We start from the raw sequence: 15,794 nt of genomic DNA, 5'->3' as shown, positions 1-15,794 counted from the left end.
CTTTGACCGAGCAGTCATCGAGCACTCGTTTACATGCGTCAGCATTAACTGCACCCTTATGGTCAAGGATTTTTCCTCCTGCAAATACGGCTCTAACGGCACTCGGTAACCGTAGAAATTCCAAGGGTTTTAAAATGTCTTTCATAACGTATGTACTTTAGTTGCGCTGACCCCCACCCCTCTGGAATAGATCATGGAAGGGAGGAGACCGAGCCTAAGGATATTTTCCTCATTTTCGTCAAGGACATTTAAGACAGTGAGAAGCACTCGAACGGACATCTTAGAATCACACTAGAATTTTTCGTCGGCACGCGCCTGCAAACGCGAACGATTTAGATCGTAATCAAGTCGGATTTAAGCCAGTTACACAGTGAACGCAGAAGACATCAGAGCCAACCGTCAACAGCATTTTTCAACTACCAGTTGCCAGTTGAAGGAGTATCCAGAGCGGCGGTTGTGTGATCGGAAGAGGTTTCATCGCATACCTATGAACGAGATAGAAGCACGATCTTAGTGATTCAGCATCAATCCAATGCCACGAACAACGGTCGAGCATCGCTGCCAATCGTCCATTCCTCTCGTGAGTTTATTTACTTGTCTTTATTTGCGTAAATCGTGCATAGAATGCAAGTTAAAATTGATATCTTTACTTGCTGAGCGTGCGGCAATTAAGGCGAAGCTAATGACGTTTAAAAGATTCGTGGAAGTAGCAGATTTCAGTTCAGATATTCTAGCTTGCGAGGAATGCATTAAGGCAAACAGAAGTCTGTACAGCCAATTCGATCACATTCAGTCACAAATTGAAATGTTGGCAGTAGGCACCAGGTTACAAATGTACAATTTAGAAGAACGTAAGTTATTCGAAGCCATATATTTCGGCGTGATATCTATCGCTGAGAAGCATTTAAATGATATTCGCACTGCAAGCGTTAGCGAGTGATCAATACCGGGGACGTCTGGTTCACATACTACATCGCATCTTCCTGTAATTCAGCCCGCGTTGGTTGACGATATTCCGGAAAGATGGTATCGATGATAGAGTGGGAAAACTGGCTCATACAGAAATTAGAGAGCGAATAACTGCGAAGACCTTATTCAAGCAATACAACAACGGGCTGAATATCTAGAGAAACTATTTAGACCAACCGCGAGCTCCACGATTGAAGAACAGGAACATTCGCACGCCTCTAACAGTAGTGAACATCCACACGCCTCAGACGGTAGTGAACATCCACACACCTTAGACGGTGATGAACATCCACACGCCTCAGACGGTGATGAACATTCAGACAGTAGTAAACATTCGCATATCTCAAACAATAATAATCATTCGGGCGCCACAAACAGTAGTATAATAGTAGGATATGAAATATCATTTCTTGGCTATAATCGTACATGTTGGCTGTGTCAAGGCAGACACGCGTTGCATACATGTCCTCAACTATTGGCCATGCCGTTTTCGGAAAGATACGAAAAAATTAAAAATCTACGAGTCTGTTTCAATTGCCTCTATTTTGGACATAGTGTAATGGAATGCACGAGTAATAAGTGCAAAAAGTGTGGGAAGAAACATCATACCATATTGCATCGCGAAAAGAAAGAGAAAGTGGTACCTCCTAAGCGACAACCGCTCCATATAGTACAAGCATGCATCTGGAATGCAATCAACAACGAATACACGGTCTTGTCGACTCTGATAGTGTATGTTATCGATGATACGGGCGACAAACATCAATGTCGTGCTCTGCTAGACGCGGGATCACAGGTTAACTTAATAACAAAAACTTTGTGATAAATTGCAACTCGCGGTCAGCCCTGTTGATATACCACCGGCCCACCCGGCCCATTCGGCCTACGCAACCCAGCCGACAGCGTAGGAAACGATATGAATTCCATACAGTTCAAAACACAATTACGCATTATCTCGGAATTAGATGAATTTACGGCGGATATTTCATGTCTAGTGCTAAAGGACGTCGCCGATAAAATTCTAGATTCCAAAATTCCAGTGACGATGGTGAATGTATCAGTGCCAGTCGGCATCACTCCGGCTGACCCACAATTCCAGCATTCAGATAACATTGATCTTTTGATCGGAACTGGTCTATTTTGGAAATTGCTGTGTATCGGACAGTACAGAATCAACCCAGGGAATCTTGTTTGGCTAAAAACGCACTTTGGTTGGGTATTGGACGGTTATTTTTACAAGTCAAGTAACGGAGAGGAATCTATATAATCGTGCCACATGATGACAAACGCACGATTCAATCGCGTAACTCTGGGAAATCCAGGAGATTAGTTCTCGAACGGGAGCAAAATCCATGGGATGAGCAGAAGCTCACGCGGGACGAACTATGTACAATTCTCATGCAGGTGGAGACTTACTTAAACTCGCGTCCTCTCTACACTCTCTCGTACGATCCTGCAGATCTCCTCACCTCCTTGACTCCTGTTCACTTTCTTATTGGCGACATATTACCAGTGCCCTCAGAACCCGATCTTACTAATATGAGCCAAAATAAGCTAAATATATTGCCTCTTTCGGCAAGTCTGTTAAATTTGTGGAATTTGTGGAAGTGTGATAGCATCGGGAGTATGTTTATGGAGTACAGCAGCGAAACAAGTGGAAGTTGGATCCACCGGCGTCGGACAGATCAGAGGCTATGGTGCTGATCAACGACGACAATCTATTTCAGCTGTAGTGGCCCCTGTGGTGGAATCATTAACCTGTATCAAGGATCTGACGGGATCATTAGGATGGTCTCACTTCAAACTGCTGACGACGTTCTTAACACCTAGCCAATCGAACGGGGAGATTTCTCTTTTTAACGTTAGTGGCGCTTTTTACTTTTTGTTGTTTTGTTATTGTTAGTTATTGTTTCCTTGAAATTGATCCTAATTAATTTTTACTACTTTTTTTGGTTTTATAAAGTATAGCATATACTAAAATGCACCGATTTAGTGGTATCAAAATTAATTAAAAACTTACATTGTTAGTTATGATTAGATAAAGTTATAATCGATAGATAACACACGAATATAAACGAAAAATATTAAAATGCATTATGAATTTTTAATTTTACGTTCAAGTCGTTTTATTTATCTTTAGTTGTATTTAGCTTTATTTTTTTTTTAATTTCATCTATATTTGTTTATACTTTTACTATATACTTTTAATTTGACGTTTTGTATCAACAATATGTGAAATCGTTAGATAAAATTATTAACTACTATAACCAGCAAAATATAATTAACTACTTAAATAATTTTTTGACTGTTTTTTTAGTAGTGAATATTAGTTCTCGATACTTGAAAAAATATGTGGTGATTAGCGTATAAGTTGGCTTGTCCGAGGGTGGTATAGCTCGCTGTAGTGCACGTGGTTGGCTAAGTGTTAAGAGACCCGTAACCAGAATCTGTATTCTGTCAAACGCTAGGGAACCCGAAGACGTCACTCCCACATAGATTATTTAAGCATAATTACTGGACAATATTATATTTACATTTACAGTATTCTACAAAGTAGACAACTACAGTGTTTTCTCTGTCTAAACCCTATATAAATTTGTTTCTTCGTCGGCACACAGGTGCAAACTATGTCAAAGCTGAGAGCAACTTAGATCGCAAACAGCAATATAACAGTCAGTTAAGCAAGTAGATTCACTCATTGGATATAATTCGATGTATGCATCTATCGATCTATTCCATGTTAATTAATGAAATTAGATGAAGCAAGGCGAATAGGGCTAAACGAATTAAAAATTTTGTGACAGAATAATCATTGTTCCTGTGTGCATTAAATATTTATGAAACAACATTTGCAAAATATCGTAAATGGTATAATGTAACGTAATAATATCATAAACACATCGTAAATGAATAAAAAATTGAGCGTTATGTATTTATTTTGCTTACGATTGATGTACTATTGTAGAACGTAGTGTTAATCGAACTGAGGTTGGTACAGAGATATCGATCGCATGTCTTCGGACAGATCGCAAAACATTCATCTGATCGCGCTAATAGTGTCCGATATATGGATTTCAAAATACATTCAGGCGTTTCCGTTAATTAAATACCTGACGTAGGTATGGCGATCTAATTAAATTGTAAATCTTGGATCGTATTAAAATGAAGGTATTAATCGAAACCATTAGACGACAGCCATCGCTCGATGCTTTGAAAGTTTGCCTCCAGCCAATTAATGCTGTTTTCGATCTCCTCGATCGCATTTCTCTTAGCATTTTCAGTTACTTTTAGGTCAACTTCTCTTAGAAAAAATTGTCTCGCCTGTAAAATGAGTACATTAACATTTTTTATATATTATAATATTGCATAATTATAACATTTTTTATTCATTTAGAAATATTAGAAATTAGGGTTACCGATGATTCTGTTCTACACGATAAGTTCATTGATCGATAGATCCATTTATAATAAATGAATAAATTGAACTGGAAATGATTTTTATTTAACTTTTTTTTTTATTTAACAGTAATGTGCTATAACTAAGACAACTAAGTAGTTAATTTACAATTCCCAACCTTTACACCTCATAACAACTCGTCAACTCAACTCTCGACTCTTCGCAACTCGACTTACGACTAACCCCTCTTTTTTCGAAAGTGCAAAAATTCTCATGAAAATTCCGCCGCTGCGACAGCAGCAGAGTAGTGTCGGACTCTTACCGACTAAAACTCCACGATGGTCTGCCTACGCGTGTGACAGGAGTGCCCCGGGATCTCTTGCGAATTACTGCCGAATTTCTCCCTGCGTCCTCTTGAGCCAGTCCTAAAATTTCCTAACTGATGAATTGGTGCTAGAGGAGGTCATTGCCCCTAGCACCATCCCCCCTGCTAATCCCATTGGGGACGGTCGTCACGATTATACCTGGACACTTCACCATTCGACTCTCAACTCACGATTCCCCACCTCGACTCTTCAGGTAACGACAACGTTGTAAAAGCTGCCAAGTAACGACTACCTGGTAATAATTCCCAGGCCCTTTAAACCTAACGACACATAGGCCTTTTCGCAACATTGTTTATGGTTCAATGCAAGGGCGATGCAAGGGCGGGGGTGTCACGTCCCGCGCTGAGCACGCGCCGTAACGTAGACTAAAACTACCAATAGCACGAGTGAGCGTTCCAATTTTAAATTTAAATAAATTTTAACAATTTGTATAGAAACCAAACTCGAGCCTCACAATCCCCACGGAATAACCCGTCACATAACGACCCCTCCACGGTAGACCTAAATATAAATAAAAGTAGCGACATAGAAGAAAAGAGATAATTCCTTAGTTCAGAGTAGTTAATTCCTCAGTTCTGTGTGATTAGTTCCCAGTTCTTGTTAGTCTTGTTAATCGACATGTTTGCATTTGTCAACTTGTAAATTATTGAAAATCTATCAAATTAAAATCTTGTAACTAATAAGAGTGAAAACGTATTGCGAACGATTGTAACTTCGAGTATTTGAAATTTCAACGACAATTCTGTCAATATCCAATTAGAATACGAGTAAACATTTTTTTTTTGTGAAGAATATTTGTTTAATAATATAATAGGATTAAGCGAACATTTATTTTCACCAACTTTAATTCTCTCCCGTGCCAGTGCTCCTGCGCGTAGCAGGTTAGCCGAAACGTGGAGTTTAATTGCCAATCGCATTAAATAAGAGACAACACTACAATTTAATCTAAATTCAAAAATTAACGGCAACACAACCAAAACGAGCCAAACAAAACGTAACAGGGTAAATATTTCTTAGGCCATTTGTCCACGCTACTGCATAGTATTAACCATTATCCTTGTAAGTATCCAGACACTTGATTGACTTTTACAAATAATAGCTGAATTATACGCGTTTGTTAGGAGAAGGTAAAATTACCTCTTGTAGTTTTTGATGATCTTTAAACAAAGATACGATTGCGCAGATGATATTCCCAAAAGTGTACTCGTTTGTTTCATATTTTCTAAGTAGAACTTCCCATCGAGATCTGAAAAAAGATTAGTATTTGTTGCGATGGCTTAGATCGTGAAAATTGTACAAAAGATGTCTGAGTATTTGAAAGAACGTCGATACCGTACAAAATTCCAGGCGACGTCCAATCCCACGGGATTCGCGGCGATCTTGATCAACAGCTCTGCAAAGTCTTGCTTGCGAATGAATGTCTCGTCTGTTGCTCGCTCTAAATATCTGAAGTCAAACGGACATGGAAAGAATTCCCAAAGAGATAAATCGCAATTTGGGAAATTGTCCAATATTTTATAGTTATGATTTGATAAGTTTAGGAACTTTGTACACGAAGTAGCTCAAAATTTGAAAACTTCGAAATTCGAGAATTACTAAGATTTGAAAATTCTTAAAATTGGTAATTCTGAGATTTGGAAATTCTGAAAATTGGGGATATCAAGATTTGAAGGTCCCGGGAATCGAACATTGTTAAATTAATCCCGAAAAGTGATATTCCGAATTCCAAGATTTGACAAACTAAAATTTGTAAACGCGGCAAGTCTATAATTATTTAATAGACAATAGAAAATTAAAAAATTTGAGATTTCCATTGAAATCGGAAATTTTTTAATTTGGAAATTCCGCAAATTGATATCACGAATTCTATCAGTTGATGATTACAAAATGCGTAAAGATAGACTCGAATTGCACTTCTTCGGGCACGTGAGCTCAATTCCTCTTTTCGCGTCTCCATCTTACATTCGCCTATAAATTTATATTCCCCCTTGGTGGAACGCTATAAATCCGACGCGACTTCGACAAATTGGACAGCGACACGCGAGAAGATAACAGAGAGCTGTGAGAGCGTCGAAGGAGCGCGTTTGTTGGCAATTAGCTCGGGAATGAATCGCGGTCTGACGAACCGATTAAGAATATCTTTGTCCGCAACTCCAGTCATCCCGATCATCAGACGTTCTCTTTCCTGTGCGTCGTTCTCCGTCTCGAGTAGTCGCGACATTTTCTCAAATATCGATCCGACGTCGGCCGACATCGTAACGAGGCCTATCGTACGCCGTCATTATCGTGAATAACAAAAGGTACACACACGGAGAATGGAAAATATTTGCCAAGTTTCTTCCCCTTACCGAACGAATAGACGATAGACCGAATATCGGCTGGTAACATTTGCTCGCTACCATCGCCGCTCTTCTCCAACAGAAATTTCCGCAGCCTCCTTCCGGCTGTCTCGAGGCAGTGTTCGTGGCCTACGCTGCAAGCTGCGTTCAATATCAAGACGCGAAATTCTCTTGAAACGAACAGAAACAAGACTTTTCTTAATGGATGCTCGCTTTGGAAAGCATCGGTGATGAGAGAAAAGAAGAGGAAAATGTAACAGAAGACGGAGATTTTCATGGATTTTTACACAATTCGAACGACTTTTTCGTTTATTTATTTGGAAAGATTAATTATTTAGAAAGCAATTGTAAACGTAGGAGAATAATTTAATTTTTAAAGTAAATAGAATTTAGAGAAGATCCGAAGAAGATTTATTTCTTTGAAACTACCTTAACCCTGTACTACTGGAATAAGAATTAAAACTTAAGAATGGGATTTACAAGGATAAAAAACATAATTTTGTTAACAATCACCAAAGTTGTCTTACATATTTCGATTAAAATAATACATATTTTTCTTATTACATAATTTTGAACTAACCTGTCTTTAAATGAATCTTTCCGATGAATATGCCATCCTATTTGACGATAAATTCTGTTGATCAGATTCCTCGCATACGACTGGGAATTCGTATAAAAAGAATATAACAAAGAAGAAGAAGAAGAAATACTATGACAATTATAATTTTCTAATACTTGTATTACTTGAAAACGTGGAAGTATGTGGGTTCTATCAAGAAGTCTGTTCATTTGTCCGAACCATCTCATAGCCACGACCCATGGTTGATAATCGTCTTCGTTTATGAGATAAGAAGTCAGGTTCATAGCTATAGAATAGTTCAAGTCAGTTTCCGCTAGAAGAAAAGCGTCGTGCAACAAGTCCGCTCTGTTCATTGCGCTTAACATCTACGACAGTTTCAACGGGAAAACTATTTAGATGACAAGCAAGGAACTTAAATAACGATATAAAGTAACCATGATATATACCGAATGGTTGTAGAATAATAAATTGCTGAAAACGTTCCAAGCATCTTCCGTGTAATTCACGATGTAATAGCCGATCGAATCATGATTCAGTTTGATCCAATCCACTGACTTGTCCAGCGACAATTCCACTGTAATTCACATTGTGTGTTAAAGAACTGAGAGCAGAGATTTGGTTACGTGCGCTATTATTACCGCAAGAATAGTTCGCGAGGAACCAATCCAGCTTGATATCATTTTTCCTGCTTGTTACGTATCTAATCGGAATAGTCCAACTTCCGTCGCTAAAAATGAATATGACATTTATAAATGGCGAGTTAAAAATAATAGTAGCACTAGCATAATACGTATAACAGTTATACGAGACATTTCTTGTATAGCTTAAGATTTCGAGAATTTGAATTTAGTCATGTATTTCAATAATATTACTTTTATGACGTTTTTCTCATTTCGTTTTCTACTTCGTCCTATTTATTTCACATTACTTTAGTATTTTGTATCCCCCTCTCTCTTTTCCTCTCTTCAAGATCTCCTTTTATTCTCTATACGTACTCGATCGTTTCACTGAATCGTGTACTCGTCGCGAAGCGTCGCTGGGATAGTTGAAAGCCTGCATTGTCTCGACGGACGTTGATCACCGGAAATCCGGGGAACCTCATCCATCGACCGACGAAATCGACGACATCGATGGCGGCTTGTGTAGTGTTCTCCAGGATATCGAATAGCTCGCGGGACTCCGCGTTACGAAACTGGTACCTTCTCAGATACTTTCTGACAGCAGAAATAAACTTGGAATTGCCAACTGCGTCCTCGAGCATCCTAATCACCGACGCCGCCTAGCATTCAACCAACCAATTGTTGTACTTCTTTCGTCTTCCCTCTGTGACATTTTTTGACAATTCTCGAAAATATAAGAATTAATTCTCCATGCAAATTTAACCCGAATCAATATATCTCAAACTTTCGTATTACGTGTATTACATTCGTTTGATGCTTAAAGGTACGCGAGTGAAATTTCATTTTATTTCTATCCACAGGAAATTCAAAGTATTTCGAATTCTTATTTCGTACCGAAGGGTTGTATTTTCGTTCGATTTATTTAATTCAATATAATCGTTTGATTTGATCGATTTCTAAAATAGAGAAAAGTGTACTATGGCGAAATTTCACTCATGATAGTGTTGGAAATGTTAATTTGACTATACCTACAAAATTGAACGTACTTTTTGATATGAAATTCGATCGAACATTTCTTCTATTTCATTCAGATCTTCGATTCGTTTTACAACTGGGCGAGTACGTAGTTTGATATCGTGCTTCATAGAAACGTATTTCGTGTATAGTGGGAAGGAATCCATCTGATGTAAAAGAAAAGGATGGAAGTTAAGGGAAAAATTGGAATCATTTAATATAAAATTACTGATCGTAGATTTGGAAGTGCACGACCAGCTTCCAGTCGGGGAACAAGGAATCAACTGCTACGTGCTCCATGTAAGTGGCGAAACCTTCGTTCAACCAAAGATCGTCCCACCATTTCATGGTGACCAGATTGCCGAACCACATGTGTGCCAATTCATGGGCCACCGTCAAGCTGACGCTTCTCATATTGTGGCAAGAACTGTCGTTCTCGCTATGAAGAAGCTCTGTTTCACGGAATGTGATCAGACCCCAGTTTTCCATGGCGCCTGCTGAGAAATCGGGTATGGCGACTAGATCTGGTCGATGAAACACATTTTCTTAGTCATCAAAGACATAATTTTGTTTACAATAATTATATATTAATTCTATGAATACTACAGCTTTAAGTATTAAATTGTGTACTAAGTTTATTTGATCAAAGAAAACTCGATTTTTTTATAACAAAACTTTCGGTTAAAAGAAAGATTTCCAAATATAGAAACAATTAATATTCTGATGTCAATTATAAAGTAAATATATTTCAATAATTTACGCTTAATAGAATTAAAAAAGGAGATTATTAAATTCAGGTTTAAATTAAATTTTTTAATTACCTATTTTTGGTAGCGGATAGTCGATTTGAAACATCTCTAGATAATACTTCATCGCTCTAATTGTGACATTTAAGGCGAATACTGCTTTTTGCTTGAACATAGATCTTACACAGACAGCAACTGGTATTTTACTTCCGTTCAGAAGATCCATGTTAGATCCTAAACACTCGAAGTCACTGACAAGGAAAGCAACGAAATAAGTGGACATTGGTGGCGTAGGCTCGAAGTATGCGATCGTTTTGTCGCTATCACTTTTCATCGTCTCCATTTTCTAGGGAAAATAATATTATTGTATATCTTTAATGATTCGTAATTCGTGTATTAACTTACTACAATTGGCATATTGGATTGTGCGTGATATAAAAACTTCTTTGAATAGACGAGACGAATAATAAAAATGGACTTGAAGTTTGGTTCGTCAAAACAAGGAAAAGCTGTTCGAGCGTAGAATGGCTCGAATTGGGACACTGCTAATTTTCTGCATAATAAATAATACGAGTTGATCATCATATAGACGATCATAATTCCTTGACATTAAAATATACATGATATTTACCGAACAGATTTATTTTCTTCTACGTAGGTGCTCAAATAGAATCCACTCATTTTTCCTTTCAAACTACCACTAAAATTCATTTTCAAGAAGTATTCTCCTAAAGAGATATTTCTATAAGGCTTGATAACCAACATCTCACGTCTTTTTACATTATAGATGTACTGTATTCGTACTTCCGTTTGAGATTTTTCTGTATATAATTTGGTTGACGATATGGTTAGATCCTTCGAGTGTAAAACGATATAACTTCGGTCCTTCGAAAAATTGTAATGATACAATATTTTTAAATATTTTGTATGCTTATACATATTTGTATAATTATTCTTACATTTCAATAATGGAAACTAACTTTTAATAATTCGAGATCGATGCGAACGCTACCGTGAAATTCGTCCTTTTTAAAGTCAGTCGAAATCGCAATCACATATTTTCTGGGAACTACATCCTCTGGGAGGCGTTTCTCGATCTCCATAGATTCATTGTAATATGGAGTTAAATTATCCGGAGGAACCTCGCCGTTGATCACACGAGAATCTTTCGTCTTCATTAAGACTATTGTAATTAAGATAAATCGCCAGGCGGTCATTTTACTTCCAGAACAAGGATTCCTTGTTCCAGACACCGGCTTCCTTATCTTGTCAGGCTACAGAGCTTAAGTTGAGAAACGAGTCCGTTCTGTATATCAAAGTTTCAACTAAATGCAAACCTCTTAACCTGTCCTCCATAAAGCGAAATCTAATTAAAAACATGTAACGTTGAGTATTCTTTAATTAAGGAAAACTAGATGATTTATAGCCATGGAGATTGGTTAAGCTTCTTCGTGTCAAGAAAGAAACATTGCTCACTTCACTTTGTGTTTTCAAATCATTTTATTGTAAGAGAATTATATTATATAAAAATTGTGAATTTATTTCAAAGATGTCGTTGAATTTGAATTAATTTTAAAAAGTAGATGATACTGTTTTTTCAATAGCATTGCATAAGTTTGTAGATAAAGGATTTTTTCCAATTAATATGTAGGAACGATTCTGTAATTTATATTGGAACAATCCGGAATCTTTCTGTACGCTATACTATACTAAAGTGAAAGTATCAGAAGAGAGTGAGTGTGAAGAGACTACGAAGTAGTGCACCAATGAGAATGTCCATAGCATTTTATAGACAGAGAAAATGTGTCAGGCAAGAACAGGACGAAAGAAGTGAAGACTCTGGAGAGGGAAATATATAATTCTTACATAACCTTGGGAACCAGTTACTCCACAGTGAATTACCGTGCGTTGCATTTGACTGTCTGTAAGTGTCTACTCCATACATACTAAAAACAAAATTATTAATAGAGATATTGCACTCATCAAATTCTCTAAAAATTGTATAAAATGTTTTAATTAAATCAGCAATTATTTAAACTAATTTAAATTAGAATAATACCTTTAAACCGATCGTGTGATTTTATAAAAATTACATTGTATTTATTTGTAACTATATTTCACAGATTTAGAATGATGGCGAGTTATAAGCTAGTATATTTTAACGTAATGGGACTCGGAGAACCCATCAGATTTCTTCTCAGCTACGGGGGCGTTGAATTCCAGGATATTCGCATAAACTATTCGTCGGAAGAGTGGTCCAACATGAAGTCAAGTATACCTTTTTTTACCTTATTTCCATATGAATTTCACGATCTCCAACTATATTTTAATGTTTTTTCAGCGACCCCGTTCGGTCAGCTGCCCACGTTGGAAATCAACGGCAAAGTTTACTCGCAAACATTACCTATTTGCCGCTACCTGGCCAAACAGTTTAATCTGCTTGGCAAAACTGATTTGGATACGTTGCAGATCGACGCGATCGCTAGCGCTCTTTACGATTTCAGATGGCGTAAATATTGATTTCGTACCCATGAATAAATTGATTTCCTTTCCAACGATATGCTGCTGTGAATAACATTCAATCTTGTTACATGATCCATAAGTTTCCCTTTTTCTTTTCAGTGACAATATCGTCTTATTATAGAGAGTCTAATCCAGTTTTGAAAGCCAAAAAGAAAATCGACGTAATGTCAAGAGTGTTTCCGTTTTACCTGAATAAACTGGAAGATCTGGCAAAGAATAACGGCGGATATTTGCATGGCAATCAGGTAAGCGTGTTTAATTCAACAGTATACGCAGAATAAGAAATCAATTGATTTATATTTCTCATATCTTTTAGTTGAGCTATGCCGATCTGTTCTTCGTCGGTATATCAGATTCCTTAAATACAGCTTATGAATCTGATATAACCAAAGATAACCCGCATTTGAAGTCTCTGAAGGAAAAGGTTCTGGCGATTCCGAATATAAAAGCCTGGGTGGAGAAGAGACCAAAGTTGGAGTTTTAATGATAGATACGTGTTGTTGAAGTTTGTACGACGAATGGTGTAAAATTGTGCATGTGTATCCTACAAATACAGTAACATTAAAATTCAGTCACTAGAATTGCATTTGTTGCATAAGACTTAATTTGAATGTGGCGGTATTACATATGATCAGTTAACTTACCGGCTGTTGTTTACGTCCCAATGAAATAACATAAAAACGATCCTTAAAGAACATAGCCCGATACGATTAACCGAAGGTGCATTTAAAATGCAAATTGGACAGGTATTGAAATTGACAACTGCTTCCAAATTTGGGAGCGTTCAAAGTTATCTTCTCGGAAGACTAACAAGTGGCCTACTAACCTAGTTCGACAAATCGATCGATGCGCCCGTTTTCCAATGATTTCCCCTGTGTTAAAACTGTTTCTCGGGTAATAAAATCGAATAGATTGATTGGATTGGATATAGCGGCGTTGTAAACGTGAAATTTTCGTCGATTTAGATGGAAGACCGTCGATTGACCAGCGCGGTCAGTGGCGCCTCCACTCAGTGAACGGGTGGCGGCAGCTGGTGATGGCGCGACCAATCTGTGCTCTGAAATGATTGGTGCGCGTGGAGGACTGCGCGTCCGTCTCCCGCCGGCCGTCAGTGTGCGTGCCGCGGAGTGCCAGACTGACAGACATCTTGTTAGTAGAATTTAGCGGCGTGGTGCTGTCGGCCGTGGGTGTCGGTGTCACGGTTCCGCGTCGCGGTGCTCGTCATTACGGTGTTGTCGCCGTCGTTGTCGTCGTCGTTGTGATCGTTGTCGTCATCATCATCGCCTTCGTCGTCTGCTACGTCGTGGCCGTTGCTGTTGTATTTTTTTTATCGTGCTGGTTCTTTCTGTGTTCGCGCCGTCGATCGTTGTCGCTGTCCTCCGCCTCGCCGTCGTGGTCGCTGTCGCCGCTGTCGCCCTCGCTTAGTAGTCTCGGTACTCTTGTCTCTGACGGTTGTCGTTCACTCGGAGACTCTGTTGTGCTACTCGTGTGGTGGTACCGCGGTTGCGAGACCCCGTTGGTGCGGGCCGTGCAGCTCGCGTGGTCCAGCGATTCAGTTACTCGCCCCGCAAAAGGCGTTGGTGGTACCTTTTGTCGGGCAGAGGGAGTTCGCGTTAGAGCAAGACCGCGAAAGAGAGAAAGAGAAGAGGGGAGCGAGCGAGAAAGAGAAGAGAGAAGAGTCATACCGTAGGTCGGTCGGCGTAGTAAATATACGGGGAGTGAGAGGAACGCACACACGGCAGAGAATAATTTTCTCACTCTGCAAACGCCCAATGAACAACGCTCCGGAGCCACCGATGTGCCGCATCGTGCGATAACTTCCGTCACCTCTCCGACCCCCGTCTCCTCCCTCCCCCTACTCCGTACGTGTATATGTGTGTGTGCCGCGCCGGGCTGCGAGGTGAAAATACCGCCCTCTCCTTCCACCCAACCCCCCGTTCGTGAGAGGAAGGTGCTACCTCACGCGAGTAACTACGGCTAGAGAAAGAAGAAAAAAAGCCGAGTGACAGAGTGACACGGTGAGGGGAGAGAGAGACGATCCTGTGTGACCGGGGAAGAGGAACAGTGAAATAGCCAAGAGAGGCGAGAGGAGAGAAAGAGAGCGAGAGGCCGGCGCCCACCCGACAAATATCCTCGTACAGCATGACCTCGAACAACTCGCAGAAGCTCTCCACGACGGAACGAGTGATCAAAAGTAAGCGACACGAACATTTTTCTTATAATCGACACCCGTGAATGGGTATATCGTTATATGCGAAGTGTACGATACCACCTTGGCTGCGTACGTACGTGTCAGTGTACGCGCGATCTTGGTGTACGTGTGCGTGGCCCTGCGGCCTCGTCTTTTCCGGCTACCTCGGTCGGTACGTCAGTGTACTCTCGGTATTTCTGCACTCTCGTGTACATTTTTCTCCCTATCGTATTATTATACACCACTAAGACGTTTCTTATCTATCCTACGATTACTCTAATCCTTCGAACGAAAATGTTATAACATCGTGGCGTTTCGAGAAACGAACGACGAAATAAGTAGGCACGTCAAAACACGTCGCGTGCCGTACAGGATTGATTTTCTTCGTAGCTTCGCGGCGCCATTGCTATCGACCTGCCAGCATTCTCATTGACCCTTCGAATCATGCTTTTCCACCCTGACGTCCCGCATATCCTCCCTTACGTACGATGAATTTCACGAATAGATCAGAAACTGGAATTCCATTCCGTTCCATTGCCACTCAATTCGGTTATTACTCGCTTTATCCGCGTATCCCTCGCGCGGTGCAACCTAACCTAATTCGCGTTTTACCCATCAACCCCGCCTCCCCCGCCATCTTCTTGTCTGCAAAGATGTGCGGCTTGCGCGGTTAGCCTCGTTTCCACGAGGTCGAGGAACGGGATCGTCTCGAGGACGCGGCACGCCGCTCTCGAGGATTTCGCGTCTGGACGTCGTCGTTCGAACAGCTGACCGGCTCGCGTGTACGTGCACTAATGCGTATCCGATGTAAATACGCGTTTCATGGCTAGAGAAGCGACCATTGGCGTCAGCGCGGTTTTTGCAAGGACGTCAAAAGCGAATCCGATATCTTCCATTCTCTCCCCTGCGCGAACACGTATATACAACGTATGTGAAACGTATTTTCGGTCGTTCACATTTTTTCCTCACGTTCTGACGTTAGATCGGTGCATTTTCAAGTGACCTCGTTTTTCTTCCGCAGAATAATTA

General features: G+C 39.7%; 2 protein-coding genes across 3 annotated transcripts; one reads left to right on the top strand and one right to left on the bottom strand.

The window, feature by feature from the left end:
• Positions 1 to 3,897: 3,897 nt before the first annotated feature.
• On the bottom strand, positions 3,898 to 11,654 carry LOC117231923 (glutamyl aminopeptidase-like). Its single transcript, XM_033490893.1, has 16 exons — positions 11,032 to 11,654; positions 10,683 to 10,936; positions 10,457 to 10,604; positions 10,127 to 10,397; positions 9,561 to 9,829; positions 9,338 to 9,472; positions 8,667 to 8,950; positions 8,310 to 8,398; positions 8,118 to 8,245; positions 7,836 to 8,036; positions 7,672 to 7,751; positions 7,101 to 7,261; positions 6,879 to 7,017; positions 6,085 to 6,198; positions 5,890 to 5,998; positions 3,898 to 4,290 (listed from the first exon to the last, which is right to left on the bottom strand). The coding sequence occupies exons 1-16, from the start codon at positions 11,266 to 11,268 to the stop codon at positions 4,141 to 4,143; spliced, it is 2,769 nt and encodes a 922-aa protein (XP_033346784.1). The 5' UTR covers positions 11,269 to 11,654; the 3' UTR covers positions 3,898 to 4,140.
• Positions 11,655 to 11,874: 220 nt separating this feature from the next.
• On the top strand, positions 11,875 to 13,158 carry LOC117231921 (glutathione S-transferase-like). 2 transcript variants are annotated; one of them, XM_033490891.1, is made up of 5 exons: positions 11,875 to 11,975; positions 12,181 to 12,323; positions 12,393 to 12,560; positions 12,674 to 12,819; positions 12,891 to 13,158. In XM_033490891.1, the coding sequence occupies exons 2-5, from the start codon at positions 12,182 to 12,184 to the stop codon at positions 13,056 to 13,058; spliced, it is 624 nt and encodes a 207-aa protein (XP_033346782.1). In that variant the 5' UTR covers positions 11,875 to 11,975; position 12,181; the 3' UTR covers positions 13,059 to 13,158. The 2 variants fall into 2 exon arrangements, with proteins under 2 accessions (XP_033346782.1, XP_033346781.1); XM_033490890.1 differs by having other exon boundaries at positions 11,887 to 11,975; positions 12,175 to 12,323.
• The last annotated feature ends 2,636 nt before the right edge of the window (positions 13,159 to 15,794 follow it).

Source organism: Bombus vosnesenskii, unplaced genomic scaffold (assembly GCF_011952255.1).
Source record: "Bombus vosnesenskii isolate JDL3184/JDL3185 unplaced genomic scaffold, Bvos_JDL3184-5_v1.1 scf7180000013276, whole genome shotgun sequence".
Classification (NCBI taxonomy): Eukaryota; Metazoa; Arthropoda; class Insecta; order Hymenoptera; family Apidae; genus Bombus; species Bombus vosnesenskii.
The sequence above is the reverse complement of the archived record's forward strand: the minus strand, read 5'-3'. Positions and strand labels throughout refer to the sequence as shown.

What these genes read in the sequence shown, in the direction of transcription:
- LOC117231921 (XM_033490891.1), top strand. Translation starts at nt 12,182, where the DNA reads ATGATGGCGAGTTATAAGCTAGTATATTTTAACGTAATGGGACTCGGA. An exon ending in GTGGTCCAACATGAAGTCAA is followed by an intron (nt 12,324 to 12,392) that starts GTATACCTTTTT and finishes ATGTTTTTTCAG; the next exon opens with CGACCCCGTTCGGTCAGCTG. An exon ending in GATATTTGCATGGCAATCAG is followed by an intron (nt 12,820 to 12,890) that starts GTAAGCGTGTTT and finishes CATATCTTTTAG; the next exon opens with TTGAGCTATGCCGATCTGTT.
- LOC117231923 (XM_033490893.1), bottom strand. Translation starts at nt 11,268, where the DNA reads ATGACCGCCTGGCGATTTATCTTAATTACAATAGTCTTAATGAAGACG. An exon ending in GAAGAAAATAAATCTGTTCG is followed by an intron (nt 10,605 to 10,682) that starts GTAAATATCATG and finishes TTTATTATGCAG; the next exon opens with AAAATTAGCAGTGTCCCAAT. An exon ending in CCTCGCGAACTATTCTTGCG is followed by an intron (nt 8,246 to 8,309) that starts GTAATAATAGCG and finishes TGTGAATTACAG; the next exon opens with TGGAATTGTCGCTGGACAAG.